A 20040-nucleotide genomic window follows, 5' to 3' on the forward strand; every position below is an offset into this window, starting at 1 on the left:
TGCTCAACAAGAGTGGCGTGGAGCTGCACTCATTGCGTCCACTCTCGGAGTACTTGCAAGATCGAGTACTCCAAGTTTGCGATGATGCGCCATGAACGCGACTTACGTTTTTCAATCTTACGCGCCTACGTGACAAGAGATTCCACTAAGATTTACATTTCAATGGCGCCTATTTTGATTTCAAGAAAATGCCTTTTAACCGATTGTGGCCTTGTACAGATAGGATGAATGGCGAGAAAACAAGGAACGAGAAACGATTAGACTTGTACGAGTCATTGATAAAGGTGAGGTATTGGGATTGCCCTGCTTTATGTTGGAATATCGTTAGTTCCCTTGTATAAACAAAATGGGTAAAATGCGCGAGATGAAGCAAGAAGCCAATGTGGAGCACTTCCATCTCCTCATTTTCCCTATTATGGCGTTGTCTCCAGCGACATGGAACGTGGAACGGTGGAAGGAAGGAACGACAGAACCAAGGCCTTGGAAGAAGGTGAATCTGATTAGGCGTTCCCATTCGCTATTCCTCGCTCGATCTTGCTCGAGTTAGCGGACATCTAGTATGTAGGAGACAATATCTGAGCTAATCAGACATTAATACTGCAACATGAGCTGATCCGATGGGAACATGCATCATCTGTACAAAGCTAGCGAGATCCATTTCGAACATGCTTCATAGAGCCACATCGAGAATAGCCTTAGATCCCACGGAAAGTACATGCGTGTAATCCGTGTATAATACACCCATGAGAGCAGCAACTTCTTGGGGGAAATAAATTGATTCTCTCACTTTCCAGAAGCTCCATTGTCAGCCACTGGGAAAAAATAGTGGAAATGTGCCAAACCATTCCTTTGGAGAGTGAAACATGGCTACTCCTCGGGATGGAGCCCAAATCAAAGTGGGATGGAGGCGTCGTTGAGCCAGAGTTGGACCCATTTTCCTGTTTGATATTGGGTAATCGGAAATTTATACCAGTTGTCAATAAAGAAGTGCTGGATGCGGTTGCTGGTGGCTTTGATAGCATTATTAGGGTCCTGAAGACCATGCGTCGCGCATGCCATTGCCTGAGATTCCATTGGCACAAATCGGGGAACCACGGAGTCAATCCGATCCATCTTTTTATGTTCCCCCAGACTGAAACAATGGAGCATTGTTGGCAAGCACCCACTAACTTCCCACGATATGTGACTCTCAAGGTTCCACGCTGATGGTGGGACAAAAATGGACCGAAGAGGATCATGGGCGTAAATATATATGAATCATCTTCCAGATTCCCTTTCATTTTGTCCCCTCTATCTTGACTCGTTGGCGAGGCTTGAGTCATTCCACAGGACTCTTGAATGTGATCTCTACTGAAAAAGACGTTCATCTTTGCTCTTCGGTCTCACAACTCACATCCTCCCTAACTAGTGGAACACGGATGGTTGGATTTTCCCAACATCTGTCTTCAGTCTTCTTGACCTAGAAGCTCTTTTTCAAATTTGAAGGGTGAGAAGAAGAGAGGATCTCTCGTTCTTCTGCACCCTTTTTTTTATTCCAACCCAAAGTTTTGACCATTCTCAATATGATGGCGGTCGTGGTCCAAATGTGCTGATAAAAGGCTCTTGTGGGCAAGAAACGCCTTTTCTGGTGGTTCGCACGTTCTAAATTCTCCCCACACTAGGGAAACCACTTACAGTTTCATCAATACCAACCATCATACATCATAGCCAAAATATACGATGCCATTCCAATGGAAACCCGCCTGGTTTCTGAATGTTTTTCGGCCCATTCACTCCATTTGGGAACAAGAAATGACTGGACGAGTAAGTAGCAACATTGCCTCCTTCAATTTCCTAGTGTCTTCGTCGCCCGTTCTGCTTTACTACTACCCAGTAGTGCTCTGTACTCCTCCTCTCCCAACTTGTTTCCCTACATCCAGAAAAAGGTGAGAGATGCATTTGCCATGGAGCCAAGAAGACCGGCAATCGTCTTGTTTTCCCAGAACAAAACGTCCAGGAGTTGTTTGCTCACCAAACTTGCACCTCCTTTGATTAAACAAGCAGCTTCCAAGCTCGATCGCTCGCTTCTAACACGAATAGTCCTTTCGGATATGGGCGTGGGAGTGAGCTAAACATTTCGTTTTCTCCAACACATATCATCATTCTAATTGTATCTATAAAGCTTGAACAATGTTTACCAACCACCCAAGCACGAGTCAACCCTCACTTAATTAACCGTACCATCAATCTTGCCGTGAATGGTCGGTAGGGAGCCAAAAAACGATAACGCAAGATCAAGCCAGGTCTAGACTTCATTTCCTGTTCCTAATGACTGGTTCCCACCAACCTATTTTTCCACAGCCAGGGCCAGTGCATATACGTACATACGTAGAAAAGTCGAGGAGTGTTGTTTGAAGACTTGGAGCGAGTAATGGGTGGTTTTGACTATGAGCATCCACCATTTTCCTCTCGTCCTTTAGATCCAGGAGTATTTCGGGATCTTGGTTTACCGCAAAGCTCTCACAGGAGATGAAATGTTCAAAAAGAACAGGAGAATAAGAAACACCCGAACACATGCAAGAGAGTGCTCGTATTTAATAGATAAATGGTAGCTCGAATTGCATTGGTCGCATGGTTAATGCCATTATTGGTGTGATGCCACAAAGAAGTGTTGGCAGATCCTGATAGATAAAATGCGAACTAAATTATGGAAACTTATTATGAAATTGGATTGTCAAAAGTCTCGCATTTGTCGGAAACCAAGGACCAAAGAAGAGCTCCCTTCATCTCTGATGAATGAAGATCCTGGGGAACCATACTGTTCCTTCTCTTTCAGCTATGTTCCCTCCGCTGAGGCCAAGATCTCAGGAAAGGGGGAGGCCAAGAAAGAGCGAAAGACAGCAAGACAGCAAGAAAGAGAAAAACTTTTGAATTCGGAGAGGAACAAAAAGAAAAGCAAGAAATCAGATTACAACTCGAGGCAACTTTGGCGAAGAATTTAAACTTGTCCTGGCCTCCGTCAGACTGTCAGACCCTCCCTCTCTCGGTCTTTGGGTCCATATCTTTGTGCGTGATCCATTTGATATCCTCAAAGTGATCCCAGTGGCTCTGGTTCCCATCAAATCTCGCTCTTCGTCTCTATTGGCCAAGATCGGCTTGCAATGAGAGAAGCCAAAACAGGGTTTGGGAACGAGAGTTAGTTCATCCAGAACAAAAGCGACGTGAAGGGTCCTGAAGGTACGTACAATACTGGATGGAGCCTTTAAGATGAGCCCTATGCTTGTTTGACGTAGAGATGAAGTTTTTTTTTCTTCAGAGGAAAAGGTGGGAGGAGAACAAGGGCATCTTCTCGCCATCGGTATAAAAAACTCGCCTCACGTCGATCAAAACTTTTTGGGCTTGAAGTTGGACTCACGGGCTAGACTCTTCTTACGGCTCAACATGTGTCATTAAACTTTTCAACCAAGTCCATTCTTCAGGAAATGACAATCATAGACACACAATCCCGTTTTCATTTGTATCAGTGGGTTTCAAATGGAACGTGTTTTTTTTTTGAAGTGGGGGAAGAGACCAAATGGCTCCCTAAACTTGAGTGGTCGAGAAAGAACCTATTTTCCAGGTGGCTGATTCCCCCCAGCATCTAAAACAGGTCTTGCTATAATCAATTACATTCATCTGGAGAAGAAGGCCGAGACAAAAACCTCCACTGGTCAGATTGAATCCAATTTCCTGAATCTAATTAGGGCAGAAAAGCTAGACACGGAGGGAGAAATACGTAATAAAATGTACATCTCATTCGGTTGTCGCGCAACTCATTCTAACTTTTCGCCTCATTTCATTGCTCAACTTGCACACGGTAGACCCGCACAATAAGGCTCCGCTAAACTATACACCACGTCATGATGCTTTTTTCTCAAAGGCCAGGAGAGAGAGAAAAGGGGGATGAAAGATGAATTATGAGAAAACACTTATACCATTCTAAATCTTTTCTCGTCATCTGCATATCCCCTGGGAAGAGAATTTGCACCGATTCAGGTGGACAAAACATATCCTATTTCAATTGCTGAAAAAGACCATGTAGAGAAATGAACGTAATATTCTTAAAGGGCCCTCAAGTGTATACTGTACTTATAAAAAGTACTCCACACTAAAGTACGAATGCAAGAAACGATTTTGGAAGCAATCACGTTGTAGAGCGAAGTTGCATCACACATATTGTGCAAGAGAGCTTGAGATGGTACACGCCAGTGCTTGCTTAGTCTTGAGCAACTGTTGAGATTGTAGGTAAGACCGAGCTCGGCATGAAATGACGGATCAAACCGCAAGGCTTTACTTTGGTAACACCGAGCCGAACCTTACCCAAATTCCAAGCGTTCAGTACGAATTGGAAGAGGCGCTTTCAAAACACAATAATCTGAGCCCTCTGAGAGAGTGTTCCTCTGCTTGCTTCTCTCCTCCTTTCCCGTCGCACTTTTGTGCGCTATGAGTTCCATTGGACGTTTTCCTGTGAGCTAGCTAGCTCTCTCTCTCTCTCTCTCTGTTGGATTCTCAGGGCCTTCATCCTCGCTTTTCGTTTGAGCGTCAAACAGTTGTAAAGCAATTGAGCTCGGGAAAGGAACTCAAGAAGAAGAGCTTGTCACCCAAAATCAGACAGCCCAGTGGACCACACAAATAGGCTCTTTTCACTCAACTTCGAGCATCTTAAGCCCCAAATACCGAGAGGACAATTCAGCGTCCTCAAACCACGGTCTCGAAGCAAAAGCAAAGTCCTGCCCGACCAGTCTTTCTACCTTGTCATTTGATCTGGTGCCGTAGACGTCGATTTCGTGCTCCCTCCGGGACGTCGGAGACACAAAAACCCAACCTGAAAAACGTGCAAAAAGTTGAAAAATGGCCGAAGTTGTGCAACCTCGTCGACCTCCACTCCTGAGCACCCATCCCACCCCAGTCGTAAGTGCCATAAAACGTAGGGACACTACCACTGACCCAGCCCATCATGGATCCGGAAGTATTTCGTACATAGGAAGAGACACAAGCATGAGCAGCAGCAGTTCCTCGTCGTGTTCGTCCACCAGCACACCCACTCGACAGCGTCGGAAAATCAGTACTTGGCTTAATTGGTGGCGAGGTAAAGCCGCCTTGGCCTCGGGCCGGCTCAAGAGTGAGGCCGAAAGGCCCTTGAATGAAACTAGTCGGTCTCATGTTTGCACCTGTGGGATGAAGAGTAGCCTCCTTGGCAGGACGTGTAGTAGTGGTTCTGACCGCGGCGGGGATCATCCAGTGTCTTCAGTGCATGGCTCGACTTCGCAATTGCTCTCAGTGTTGCCTACGTCTTCGAATTCTTGGAAAGAGACCTCACCTGGTAAGAAACGTTCGATTTAGGGGCCCCTTGTTCTTATCAGTCTAATGGAGGACAGATAGCCTCCTGAAAGTAGGCCTGGGTTTGCGAGAGTACACCCAAGAGGTTATCTCATTTCCCTGGAAAGACGGCTAAAAGTCTTGTCAATTGTTCCGCCTTTCTTCAGAGAACGTCAAGGAACAACAGACCTTGGGGTAGTTCATTTCATGGCCGTCCTATTCTAAGAGGAGTGTGGATATGGATCCTGGGGGAATAGTGGCCGTACTGCCTTGCTAATGAGACTCCTCTTTAAAAGCAGCTTAGACAAGAAGACCTTTTCTCTTCCCTTTGCCACTTCCGTCTATTCAGTTCCACTGGCCTCATTTTCAGTTTCTCCCGCCTCGAAGGAAGACCACCAACCAAATGTCTTAGGCTGAATAGCCCCGCAATCATCATGATTGTCCAAAGTCATTGGACCTAATTTGCTTGAGAAGTCGGCCCGAAGCTCTTTCAGATCTTTTCCTTTTTATGTCTTTCGGTCATGATTTTTATACCCCCTTTTGAAAAAGATATGATCTTGCAGAGAACTTTACCGACGAGAACCCGCAAATCGGCCAGAATCACTCTTTTTCGCTTGACAGGCCACCAAGAAGACGAGAGAAAAAGGGATCAAGACCCTTCGTTCTAACTCCTATTGTCTGGGACTCGGTGTAAATATTTTATGAATCCAATTCCAGCATTTCTTTCACGAAAAAAAACCCTGAGCCTTTTTGTCGACTAGAAAGAGGACCCTTTCAGGCGTCAGAGCCACGACTAGTTTAAATAATCATGTTAACATCAAAATTAACTGGGAGAGAGAAAAGTTTGATAGAGACCCAGACCCTTGCTCTTCTCACTATTTTTTGTAGAAGATGGATGAATGACGCTTTCTTTCGTACTCCTTCATTTTTACTTTGAATCTGAACTGAATTCCAAAGTTTTCTTCTTTCTTTCTTCAGGAAGTTTGGTTCATGCCATCATTTCCGAAAGCTAATTGATCTCCAGTGTTGGGAGCTCACTATCCACTTTTCTTCCAACTTTTCCGTGTCACATCGAATCATATCTCTGAGTCTTTTGTTTTCTTTGGGCCTGTCCAATATAGCTTCAATCCAATTATGAAGAATTGATGGAGAATCCCTCGTTCAAGTTTGAAGCTCCTTTCGCTTTGGGAAGTATGACTCAAATTGCTACAATGAAAGGAACACAAGCAGAAAAAATGAAAAATAGATGGAAAAAGGGAAAGTTTGCAAAAGTTGACTTTGCATTGGTGCCTCAGCATGTCGCTTGATGTGTGCTGACTCGCTCCGTTGGAGGCTCTTCTCGTTTGAAAACCCTTAAAATCTTTTGAAATTATGTGCACTGTCAAGCCTACCCTTCATCCTGACGTGCTTGATATTCTAAACGGGAATTGGGGCCTTTGGAGCCAGGATCTTGTTCATGATCCATTCGCAAGTTCCAGGAATCTTCAGTACCGTTGCTGGCTCGCTTTCTTTGGAAGTGAAAGCAGCCAGCAGGAAATTAGGCCATGATTGTTTCTTTATCTTTAAAGAGGGGATGCACCCGAAAGTTCCAATTTGTGCCCAACGGGAGAGATCAGTGACTAGGAGGAGCTATGTTTTGACCTTGCATCCAACCATCCATCCATCCAACCAACCAAGCACTCACCCACGTTCGTTTGTTCATTCCTGTGGAGGTGAATGTGGAGGGAAGAGGGGAGAGAGATGCACCAAAGAGAGATCTTGAATGCAGAGAGAGAGAGGGGGAGAGAGAAAGAAAGAAAGAAAGAAAAGGAAGGAGAGAAGGCCACCCACTCTTCAATGGATGCTGACTTCACTTGGCCTGACATGGGAAGGGTTGAAAACTTTTCCGAAGCCACTGTGAGCGCGCACGTGCCGTCCCAACCCGAGCCCCATTAACTGCAACATGGCCAGGTCACACAATGGAGGGCGGAGGCACAAGGCTTGGCTTCTTGACATTTGAAACCAACACATCTCTAAATAAACTTATCCCAGAGATGTTGTACGTTTAATCAAGTCATTCCAAGCTAGCTGACTGGATCCAAGGTCGACCACAATCTCATCTGGATTCAAAGGCTTGGAGTGAGAAAGCTCGAAGGTTGAGGGGAACTTGAGTGATGACGTGAAAAGGCCTGGGGAAACGAAATGAGGGCCTCCATTCGTGCCCTGTCATAAAGATCAACGACGTTCAAGTACTATTCACTTCGGTTTGGGACCCATAAATGACAGATAAAGGCAGAACAGCGGTCTGCTCTTGCACTAAAATAACGTCACTTTTGACAAAAGGCCAAAGTCTGACCATGAATGGTCAGAGCTTCATCCAGTGGCACGAGGAGTGTGTACGTAGTGGTGGTGCTCAAGAGCTTTGAGTGGAATCCGAATGCCCAGACGTCATGACGCATTCAATCTTGATGCCGCTCCAAAAATGGAGATAGGTGATTACCGCGTTACAACCCAAAAGTAAAGTCACTCCTCGGCCCAACAAGTAATTTTATTGCGGAGCATGTATATGATCTGACAAAGCGATCGATGTATTACACTTGAATATTGTTTAGAGAGGAAGATCGCAGGCATTAACTACTTTTGATCCTTCCTTTTAGCATCGGCACTTGTGATGCCTGAAATAAAATGTTTTGAAGTAAAAAAGAGAAAAGCACCTGTTCAAAGACTTCTGCGACATAAATGTTGTTTTAGGTTTTATTTATTATGACTCGTCTTTCATAGGCGCTATTTTTTGTCTAATATGATTGGCATGAAAGTACAAAGCCCATGAGGTTAACTACTACAAGAAAGAAGAAAAAATGAGACGACATTTTGTGATTAGCGTTTTCCGGCTTCATCCTATATTCTGTATTGTTATGTTTTGCTTTTTTGTTATTATCTCGTCTCGCATAGGCTGTATTTTTCAACTCTTATGATTAGTACGACAATACCAAGCGCGAAAGCTAAACAATTAACTACTTTCCTTTATGTAATGTGATGGGACGCAAAGAAATGACATTTCGTGATTAGTATCGATGGTTTTCCTCATTCATCTTATATTCTGCATCGTTATTTTATGCTTTTTGTCATTGAATTGTCTCTCATACGCTGTATTTTTGCCTCAAACGTTTGGTACGACAATACCAAGGTCGTTAGTCTAACAAGTACTAATTTCTCTTTAAATGAGATGATGAAACGCAGTAAGATAACATTTCGTTATGAGTATCGATGCTTTTCCTCTTCATACTTCGTAGGCACGTACCAACAAGCAGGGAGGAGGAATAAATTAAAGGGATATATCTTGAATACGAAGTATTACTAGAGGAATGGGGCACAAGGATACAAAAGGAAGAATACAGGCACCCATTAAAAGTTGGAGCTTTCAACTAAGTTTGAGATTAACAAAATTTTGTGGATCCTTGAAAGGTTTCTGTATTTAGGGAATCCTTCTTTCGGTGGTTTTTGAGCTAAACTTTATCAGCTTGAACTCAAACTTCAAAGCAATGATCTAATAATGATGATATTACCTCGAGCTGTTCCCAAGATCTAACCGAGTTCGCATGAGCCAATGGAGCATGGTTCTTCGTCGTTGCCCTCGAGCTCTCTTTTCTTTCTTTGCTCTCTATACTCATTACTATTCAGGTTCTTTTGGGTATCCACTTTAGCTTTCCCCTGACTTAATTAATCCAATCTCACCTGACAAGATCCGAGTTGCGACGCTTGTGTCGTTGCCAAGATCAAGATCCAGCATCCAACATCTTGAAGCTCTGGCTAGTAGGTCGGCACTGTTACAAGGTTCCCTGTACCAAAAATGGCCTTTCAGGAAGTCCATTGACTGATTCTTTGTTCAGGAGGATGTGTGACTTTGAATGGCAAACGCCGTTGATCCCCAGTCATCTCTGGCCAATGAGGCCAAAGAGGAAGAATGCATGCTCCCATAGGAGGGAGATGTTGCCCGCCACCCATTGGCATTTCAGCTACTTGGTTGAATTTGGCTGATGTTGGGCAAATATTTTCCTTTGATAAATTATGCATGCAGATCCAGGGATAATTTTGTCTAGTGTCCTTTTTGTGCCTTGGGTGAATATCAAATGGCCAAGGCGACCTTTCATCCTCGGGGGGTATCCTTTGGTCAAAGAGGAGAACGATCATCACTATCAATGCCAATGGCAGGAAATGGATACGGCTGTTATGGGAAAGTAGAAGGAGAAGCAGAAGAAGAAGGAAAATGGTCGAGGTTTGGAAGGCAGCCAGGCTGACAAACGCGGAACGACTTCATGCATCCATCTTGATGGATGATCAAAGCACGCACAGCTGTCGCCTGAGGTTTCTCAAGACCATCACCCAAGTCGCATCTCGTCCTCATCAGCATCAGTACCATCATTCTCGCCGTTGTCCTCTTGGTCCTCGTCTCGTCTTGGTTGGATGGATAGATGGATGGGTGGAAAGAGATCGTGATTGGTAGATCAATGCCAATGCAACTCATGTCTGTGTCTGATAACAGCGCATCATCGGCCTACTATCAGACCGAGAGATAGTCCTGACTGAAAAGCGACGCGTATTAGAATTACGCGCAAAGAATTGGAGTTCATGAAGTGGTTTGATGGGCAAACTTCGGTCTAATTTCACGCACTGAAAGACCAATATCCTTGATGAGGGTCTCAAAAAAGCAGGGAATATCCAACGGATATCTTGTTTGATCCAAAGGAAAGGAAGAGGAGTCTTTCCTGTTTGTGACCAAAGGATATCTTTCCACCTCGCTTCATAACAACGCTAAACTTGTTACGATATTTTGGGAGCAGGAAGGCAGGGCTCCGGCCTTATTTTGAAGTAGAGAGATAGAAGACGGCGTGTTTCTTTTAGGCATAAAAGGCCCCAACCCATCCTTCTTCTGTCCTCAATGCCCATCGTCATATTTGATAGTCCCAACTTTCTCCGTTTCAAGCTCATCCGTCCTCCAACCTCCAATATTGTTGCATTGGTCGTTTACGAGAAAGCGGAAAACTGGAAGCCAGGGAGGGCACACGCAACGGGTTTTATAGGGCTACAAATGATCCAAAACTCTGGCAGGTCTTGCTAAATGGGCCCCATGTTTTGCTCCATTTTTCCCCCCTCTTTCTCTCTCGCTCTCTCTCAGTTGTGGGCCCTTTTGTTGTTGGAGGCGCCTTAAATGAACCTTTCATTCTCCTTCAACGAGACTTGGCCATTGTTCAAATTTCGCCCATCCCTGTTTTACCTTGCCCAGATGAGCCTCTATCTTGTTGCAGGATCTGGGCATAAAGCTAGGGAAACTTTCAAAATTTGCTTCTTTTCACCCAGTTTCTGAAATGGGTTAGCTTCCGGAAGTTTTCCTTTACATGTGATATCTATTCCAGGTCTCCAAGGACAGATCTTTCCCCAAAATGGCGACCTGGAACAAGGGATTCTCAAGTTTTTTTCTTTTTTTTCTCGGGTGGAAAGGGTCCCCCCCAACTCTATTCTTTCCCCCCTTTGCTTTGGGCAACGCGGAGATTTTTCTTCTACTACTACTACTACTACTACTGCACCAATGGACTCGGCCACTGACTGATATGATCGATCCTTTACTTCAAGGGTTATTTCAAAGGCATTCGGATGAATGTTGAAGTGGGCAAAAAAAGCGTTTCAAAAGGACAGTTTCATTTTATCGTTCACTATTTCTTCCCGTCGAGTTTTGAATAAGAATAATCTATAGAGGTTTTGGGCGTCAGGTTGAGAGCACTACACTATCTTGGCCTTCAGGCATCGTGGGTGGCAGATATGTTGGGATTACTGGTGTGGAACGTGTTCTTTTTGAGCTTGAGTTAAATGCAGAACAGTCACTTGGTAAAGGAATGGGAATGAATCCACTAGAAATGACATGAAATTAAAAGTTATGGCTTGTCAAGTACAAGAAAAATGGGATTTATGCTCAAGGGTTGACAAGGTTTGTGCTGCCAAGAGAGGATTGCACTTTCGCCAATGATTCATAAATTTCTGAAAATTCGGCTACAGAAAATGCAACGCACCACCAAGGGCATGAAGCTCGGTTACTGGGAACCTCCACAGACTTCCCTAAAATCCCCTCTCTATTATATGTTGCATCGGTCTTTTGTAGTTTGTAGCCGTCCACGATGAATGACGCGGTGAAGAATGCTGACCGAAAACTACTGACCTTGAGAAGAAGTGTTTCCAAAAACTAAGGCCAAACCGTTCTTACATTTGAATTCACTTTGCTTCCAGATTTATTCCCAATGGACTCATCCCCTTGCGACAGGAACCCACCAATGGAAACCAACAAACACCACCACCATCCTCACGACCATCACCACCACCACCACCACCATCATCATCATTCTCTTCAACAACAACATCAGCAACAAAATACTCATCACCACCTCAACAACCCTCATCACAAGAGCTGTGCCTGTTATCAGAACTCATCACATTCAGTTTGTCAAGCGGAAGGAGGAAGAGACCTTCTGTACTTGAGGCTGAATTCCAATAGTTCGTCCACCTTGTCTGACGACCTTGACCTTGGAACTAGGCTGGACTTCATGGTCAATGTCGCAGCCTCGAACCCCGATTTGACCGAAGAAACTGATTGTGATACAGCCCTTTTCGTGGGTGGAAACGGCAAGAGTTCAAAGGTATGATACCATCATAACTGTCATGTTAATTAGTGCGGAGATAAGTTGCAAGCTACCATTTAATGTCGCCCTCGCTAGACTAGATTAAACCAACGAAAGTTACCAACTCGATGGTATTTTTCCCCAGGTTTCTGGGGATGACAGTTTCCTAATTTAGAATTTGGTGGAAAAGCTATTAAAAGGGCATTGCAGATTATTGTCCACCGCGGAGGTTAGGGGCTGCTGGTGACAAGGGGATTTAGTAGAACTGGATCCACCCCCTCATGGCCTCTCAAAAGACCTTGGCATAAAAGAAAAGAGGGAACTTAGATTTCCGCATTTTATTTTCAGTCACCTTTTCTAAGTGGTCGTCCTGCCAGTAGCGTGACCAAAGGCAACAAACCGTTCCGGAGTAAGTTTCCTAGCCCCTTCAGAAACCGGAAGTACATGGCCGGAAAGAACCTTCATCCGGGACCGGGGGGTGGGTGCGCCGCGCTCTATTCGGGTCAACAGACCCCCACCCTGGCCAAGAACATCCCGTATTCCGCATTGAGCTCGACGAACTCACCCACCCAACCCTTGGGTCCTGAGGAACAAGAGCTGGAAGCCGCCCTTGGCCTTGAGAAACCGTCCATTTCCAAAGAAGAATTACTCAGGCTCTACATTCAGAAGCTTGATGAAGAGGCCAACTATTTCAAGGCCAGTTCTCCTACCGAGGACGACCTTTGCGATTGTCCAAAATGTCAGGTGAGCATAGTATGCATTAACATTCTGTGGGAGTGTTGGAAATTTCTCATTTCACCACATGCATTGCCGTGTTTGAGTCTCCTCTGTACTTTTGAAACCCTATTACTTCTAAGAATGGAACACATTTAAGGGTGTTCCAAGAAAGCCATAAGTACTGGAGGAATTCTGCGTCACTCTAATGGCGGAATATAGAGCACTATCATTTAGACGTCTCGACTCCTCATTGCTAGCTGCTTGTTCCCCATCTCACGGATGTTCCCTATCTTTCTCTGAAGTTCTCTCTTTATTGGAGCCCCATGGATCACAAAAAGCTGCTGGTGATAAGCACTCTGTACGTAGAAGAGGTTTCTGAAAGAGCGCAAGGCTGATGAACATGGACCAACCTCGAAACACACACATTTGCTGGTTGGCTTCTTAGTCTCGTTCTTTTGCTGCTCAACCTCTCTTTCTTTATCTGCACAATGGAGCAAGGGAAATCTTCGAACATTTCTGGAATGCAATATCTTCCTCCTTTATTTGGAGCATCTCATTTTTTCTCAAGATTTTCGTGGGGGATTTTCTTCTTAGACACCGTAGACCTTGTTGAGAGGCGCGTCGTCGTGGCAATCAACGGGCTCTCTCCACTTAACTTCAAGAGCAAATATTTGTTTTGAAGGTGTCGTTCCTAAGACTTCTTCAAAGCTTGTTAGAGTCGTCAGGGTCCCTCTGCCTCTTCCTTCCCTCGAAGGGCCTTCAAGACGAAATACGAACCATGGAATTCTTCAATCAAGAAAGACCAACTGGTGAAAGTGCTGAACAACCGTTCACATTGATTGCCTTTCTAGTGTCAGCAAAATTTTGGAAGGAAGCTTTACCCTCATTAGATCGTCACGCTCATTTGTTAACTCTCAGGATCCCCATCTTTGCCATGCTCTCGTCGATTTTGAGCCAAGTCTAAGAACGTGGAATATTCGACGTCCCACTTTCATCCCAAAGCGAATCTCAAGGTCCAAATTGAAGTTCATGCTTGCAGTTTTCGGAGAAAAACTTTACTTACGACTTCGATTCTAAGGCTTTATTGACCTACTTGCCTCAGCAACTTCGCTTCGTCCTCTTCAACGTACTACTACAGTAGTTATAATATATGCGTTCTAGAGCATTTCAATTTTTCACAGGAGGGATCCCTGGTGAAATCTCACTATTCTTCCATTTCCATCTCATTTTTAATTGATTATATTTTATCATATTTTAATGAATAACTTATAAAAAATGTGAGAGTTCTGACCCAATGAACCAAATGGCAAAAATGAACAATATTTCCCAGCATGTAAACCGTATTTTATTTGCTGTTTTCTTCATTTTTGAAAATTTGAACAATTGTTTATGCTGTTTGTAGTATGTTTCTCTGCAAACAGCTTTTGATGAAATTCTACAAATTAAGCGTTTTCTATCGCTCGCCACCTTGTGCTCCATTTTTCCATTTCTAGCATTGCGTTGAACGGAATCATGTCATCCTCAACACCATGAGTTATCCAAAGAAGATCAAGGTTTTTTATCCCCGCCATACATGCGTCCCGTTTTAGGCTGGCTTGATTTTGATGAAACTAGACCCGTAGACCCGTATTTGGATGGGTGAAACAAGCCAATCTTGAATCTCTGTCTGTAAAACGTGACACCCACCATCTTTGTGAATTGATTCGAATGAACTTTTTCTCAGTTCACAATCTTAAAATAGTGTTAAGCTAATCAAAAATCATTATCCATGACTACATGAGCAAACATGTCTAAAGACCTTACTCTTAGGAACAAGGTAAATAAATCCTTCTTATAAGTCCATCAGGCTTTTTTGGTTTCTATTAAGGAAAGAGTTTAAGGAGTTTCTCACATAATTATATCCTTGAGATAATTTTTGTCCCACAAAGTTAAATCCTTGTTTTAATTTATTAGCTATCCAATTCAACTATTTGTTGTTTATTTTATCATATAAAAACATTTCCTTAAATCATTTTTCTATTTGAGATATTTTGAGTCTTGTTGAACCAGACCGGACGCAGCATTAGCTTGTATTAGACTAAAAGCCTCGTTGAATGAGACTTCTATGCCGCGCGAGGCCCAGCCGAACATTAATTAAAAAATCAAAATCAACAATTATATCTTTGCAAACAAAGCAAAAATAGTAATAAAAAGAGTGATGGAAAATAGAAAAATAGTGAGATTTCACCAGGGATCCCCCCTTGTGAAAAATTGAAATGCTCTGGAACGCATAAATTATATCTACCTACTACTTCTTCTTCCTTCTTCAGCGTCTTGTTCTCCCTCGTCTTTTCTAGCTCGAAACACATATAAACCCGTCTTAAAGGCTATACGAAGGCTTCCCATTATTGAGTTCCGATACTCCTCCCAATGTCGAAGGTCGGAAGAGTCCATTGAATTTTCCATAACTCGGGTAGCAAGTTTCTTTACTTAAGACACAAAGAACGCTGTCTCTCGGGTCCCCATCGCTTTTTTTCTGTCGAGATGGCTAAACCTCATTTCCTGTCTCTTTGTTGAGGATAATTAGACATGATTGACCTTCGAGTACGACCAAATTAATGATCATTTCCTTAGATTTGTGCACAGGACGATCCTAGAAATGAGTCCAAGGTGAAGTCCCCGACCCACCAAAATCCCATCTCATTTTGGAGAACAAAGGCCCCAAAAATCATGGACATGCTTAGCGAGACAAAGCCCAAGTTTGACGGTATGAAACTCAGGTACACAAATGAGAGACACTACAAAGTGTAGCCTAGGCGTCCTTAGGTCAGAGTCGTTTTTTACTCGAGTCCGAGGGAAGTTGTGCTTTCTGATGAGTTAGCAAACGATCTGGGAGTAAGCTCACACGTTGGATCCGTGGGGCTTGTTTCAAAAGTTTTCCTCCAACAGCCAGGCTGAGTGAGCTTTGCGCGCCACTACTCAGTATATACGTTCCCTAAAGACTTTTGGGTTGCTCAAGGTAGGAAATGGGCAACTGAAGTCTTCTTATTGAGATAACAGCTAGAACCGCTACAAAACCCCGGGCAAAGAGTGGAGATTTGGTCCAGGGCCGAACCGAAATAATTCCGTACGCATAACTTTGAGTGCTCTCTTTTTTTTCAGACTTATTACATTGAATACTACGCGCGTTACTTGGAACAATACGAGGCCCGAAGAGAGTATGACCAACAACAGGAGTTTGTGGGACCCCTCGAGGCTTCGTATATCATGGATGATATAATGAACAATGGAATCTCTTTCTGTTCCATCATGTAGATTGGACCTTGAACTCACTTTCTCACTAACCCTCGAACAAGTGTATGTCGGTGGGTATCACGTATACTCTTTACGGATGCTCCCCCCCTCCCCCAATGAGGCTCGAGAAGACACAATATTTTGCCAAATTGCATGAGATCCTCTTGTACTAATACGACAAATGAATGTTATTATTTATGTTGCCTCTCAACGAAGTAGAAATTGGAATAAACCAAGGGCAAAAACGTCCCTCGAGATCCAGGTTGAACCGGCTCCTCATTACTCACAAGTTTGTGCAATTCATGTGAAGAAAAAAAGAACTAAATTCCTTCAGCGCTCTTCGGAGTTCCTTGGGAACGAAATCTAAATCATCCGAATTGGGAAATAATTGTCAAGACTTTCGTTTGGAATGGCCGTTCTTTGAGCGCCCACAGCCTTTCTTTCTTTCTCTTTCGTTCTCTCTCAGGATTGCGATGGTCTCTTTGGAATTTATTTGGAGGCTCCACTTTGAACCACTGGGGATCTGAGAACAATGATATTTCTTCGTTTTCCAGACCCTCACAAAAAAGCTGGGAACAAACCGTGTGCCTTGGTAAAGCATGGAATGAATACTGTGCTCAATTTTGTCTTCATATCTCAATCATTGAAACAAGCCTCAACCAGTGGTCAACAACGAGGAGCACTCATTTTGAGTGTTTCTATGTCATCGCTGTCGCATTATAAGATGGTCGTCTCGATGGAGTCTGCAGATGTACAAGTTCAACTCGCATCCGTCTGTGATTTATCGCCACTTTTCGGCTTTAATGTCGAAAAAAATCGGCGTGTTCCTTTCCAATGAAGAAGAAAGGAGGCAAACGATCTTGAGGAAAATGATTCATGACTTGGAACTAGAGAGAGCACGCAGTTCTGGTCCCTTTGGACGATGCTGGGACGGCTGAGGAACTCGGTCTTTTCCTTCAATTCTGGTTGGACCACTGCGCAGATATGGCTCCATTATTGCTTGCCGGCGGTTCCTCAGAATCGACTCTGGTGGACCGGCGAAGGCATGGAATTGGGATTGGAGTGGGAGGGGGAATGTCATTGAAACTATAAAATAAATTAAACTCCAGTAACGACGTCGGGCCTTTCTTGATCTTGTCTAGTCGTTTCTTTTTCTTTAAACAGAAGAAAAGTATCGCCCCAAGCACGTGTTGTACACGAAAAAAATGCATATTAAGCTTGTAATACAGATCAAATATCCTTGTGATTTGAATTTGTAGGAAAACAAATTGGGGTTCCTAACTTGAGGAAGACAGTAGAGGTAGTGAATGGTTGAATGTCTATGTGCATATCTACTTATAGTATAGGATGGAGACCGCCTGTATCAGGGTGGCTGGCAAGCCGCTACAAATTGAACATAGATATAATTATCATTCTTTATTGCGACAGATTTGTCATTAGACTGTTGGTAGATTTACAGGATCCAATACATGGAGCAATTTTCATTTCAATCGCAATTTGTTATTTCTACATTTTTCAGTCATGTATTGGCAATCAATTACGTTTATGGTCTTTACTTTGACATTTTTCAAGTATAAATTACTTACAACTAAAACCAATACTTGGTTTACTTAAGAGGCAGATAAAGTGAAGGTTCAAGGATTTCAATTGTATCCAAGTAATTAGATCAAAACAGTTTTGATTTGAAAAAAAAATAATGACACTTTTTCTATTTTCATTTCTGATATGCATATACTTATAATTCAGTTGTATTCCAAAGAAAGAGTTGTGTGACATTGCTTTAGACATTATTGTGTGTAATGTTAGCCCAATGATGCTACCATTTTCATACAATTATGGTAATTGGCATGTGACTGAATAATTTTGACAGCAAATTGTAATTGTTTTTAGCTACATTTAAAGGAGTAATTGGAGCATCTTTGTTTTCATCTTAAGCGTCACTCATTCTGATAGTTTTCTCATTTGCTATGAAGATATTTGAGGTCATGTGAGTGTATCAAAGAGAGTTTTTTTGGCAAATGCTAGAGTAGATTGGATGAACAATAGGGTAATAAAGGAAAGTGCCTTATTGCATTGTGTGTTCTAAAAATATAAGGCTGGTAGTTGCTCAATCAAGTCTTAAGAAACTAATGTCCCCCTCGACGACAAATAATCCATGCCAAGAATGAGTTTGGATATTCTTATAGCATACCCTTAGGGTCTTGATCTGGGTCTTTTGCTTGTGAACCTCAAAAGAATCCCGTCCCAATCTATGTAAGAGCAAGTTGCATGAAAGGAACCAAACGACGACTCTTTCTTTGGACCAGTGGACCATTCATTGGATGTAGTGCACAATCTGGAGACAACTCAAGCCTAACATGGGCCCAAACATACTCTGGAGGCACATTTCACAGAGAACAAATAGGCAGAGACAACCAGCATTGGGTGGGTGGTCTGGTGTTTACAATCCTAGACCAATTCAAAGTCAGACCAGAAACTGACCACTTTGAATAGCAGGTTCTTCCACGTACGTACCTACGTACGTACGTACGTATACGTATCTTCCCATGTTTCGAAGGATATGCCTTAGAGTGCAGAAAAAGTGGTTCCATCCGAGGTCTGGGGATATTCAATCGAGAGCTGCTCTGGAACGCCGATAGCGGTAAATTATGTAAATCCAGTAAATATATCACCCTAAATAACCCAGCATTGGCTTTTCAAGCTCCTTGGGTTGCCAGAAACTTTCTCCAGGCAAGATTGATGACAAACAAATCAATGCAATTGCATCCATCAGGGGCCCAACAAAACGGCCCAATAATGAATGAATGGCCAAAATACAGCACGACTCGACTCATGAGTAGGTTTTCTCGCTCCCAAAGATCAAATCCGGATCAATCTGAGAGGGAGGGTGAGCGATGCCAAGAATCCTCCCGGATGCTTCATAAATCTCCGGTCGAACATTGAAAACCAATAATCCGGCCTTTTCGGCCACACGGTATTGGTAAATTCTCAATATTTCGCTCCCTCGTTTACTCGCTCAACCAAGATCCAAAGGCGAAAAACTTTGCCCATTTGTACGTTCCAAGCAAAAACTCGCCAGGGCGCATGTTTGTTCCGAATCAATGATCAGTTATTAGCACTACAGTAGAATAAGTCTAAGTCAGAGGAGGCCGTTAGCATTCTGTTTCGTTCCTTTTCCTCTAGTCAAGCCAAACGAATGAGGGAACAACAGCCTCTGGCTACCTTTGAAGCTGAATTAATATCTGCCGAGGCTGCTCCCGCGAGACTAGCATAAACAAAGAAGAATTGTACACCATCAGTCCAATCATCACCTCGCCGAATCAAAGCCAAGAATAATCCCTCATTGAACCGTAAATATATCGATAACACCTGCCGTTCTGCCGTTTCCATAACATGTGCCTTTGGCAATGGTCTTGACACGAGGTTTTTCTTAGGATGCTCGGTGCCTTTCTCCCTTCATATTTGGCTTCTAATGGAAGATTGTTGAGCACTGATGTTTGCCGTTTCCGTCGAGCTTTCTTAGTCCCTCAACTTGGAAACCCAGCGAGAGATTGCTAACGTTCCTCGAGTTGCTCAGCATTAAGTGGATCAGGAGGCTCTTTTACAACCAACCTCGGAGCAGCAGCCTCTCCCCTTGTCATTGGGATGGAATGCAATAGAACCATATTGTGAGGCTGCCATAGACACAAAATGATAAGATAATCTTGGAACTTTTATGGCTCCATGGCAGAGACAATGTACGCATCCACGAGAAGCATACCAGGAGATTCTGAAGAGTCCCTTGATCGTGAAGTTAACGACAGTTTGCACTTGCTTCAAACAAAATGGAGGCACATCCAATGAAAATGCACTGTTCACGTGCATTGCCTTGGATCGCGGAGAGAATCGCACTTGCCCTTCAATGAGGCTTCAAAGTAAAGAAAATGTTGCAGGGGTCATAAAAGGTTTGGCAACTTGTCGGGTTCATTCGACCAAAAGGCTGCTGCGGTGGTCCTAGAATCAAGTTTGGCTCAAGATCAGAATGCCAAAACAGCCATTCCGAGACCATGCTCCGCGTCTACTGTAC

At 43.5% G+C, this 20040-nt stretch overlaps 1 protein-coding gene across 2 annotated transcripts; it reads left to right on the plus strand.

Moving 5' to 3' along the window:
- The first annotated feature begins 4472 nt into the window (after window positions 1–4472).
- Window positions 4473–16236, plus strand: LOC131889872 (uncharacterized). Of its 2 annotated transcripts, none has more exons than XM_059239099.1 (4): window positions 4473–5341; window positions 11596–12002; window positions 12333–12728; window positions 15843–16236. In XM_059239099.1, the coding sequence occupies exons 1-4, from the start codon at window positions 4870–4872 to the stop codon at window positions 15993–15995; spliced, it is 1428 nt and encodes a 475-aa protein (XP_059095082.1). In that variant the 5' UTR covers window positions 4473–4869; the 3' UTR covers window positions 15996–16236. The 2 variants fall into 2 exon arrangements, with proteins under 2 accessions (XP_059095082.1, XP_059095073.1); XM_059239090.1 differs by lacking the exon at window positions 15843–16236 and adding an exon at window positions 15315–15797.
- The last annotated feature ends 3804 nt before the right edge of the window (window positions 16237–20040 follow it).

Source organism: Tigriopus californicus, chromosome 1 (assembly GCF_007210705.1).
Source record: "Tigriopus californicus strain San Diego chromosome 1, Tcal_SD_v2.1, whole genome shotgun sequence".
Taxonomy (NCBI): Eukaryota; Metazoa; Arthropoda; class Copepoda; order Harpacticoida; family Harpacticidae; genus Tigriopus; species Tigriopus californicus.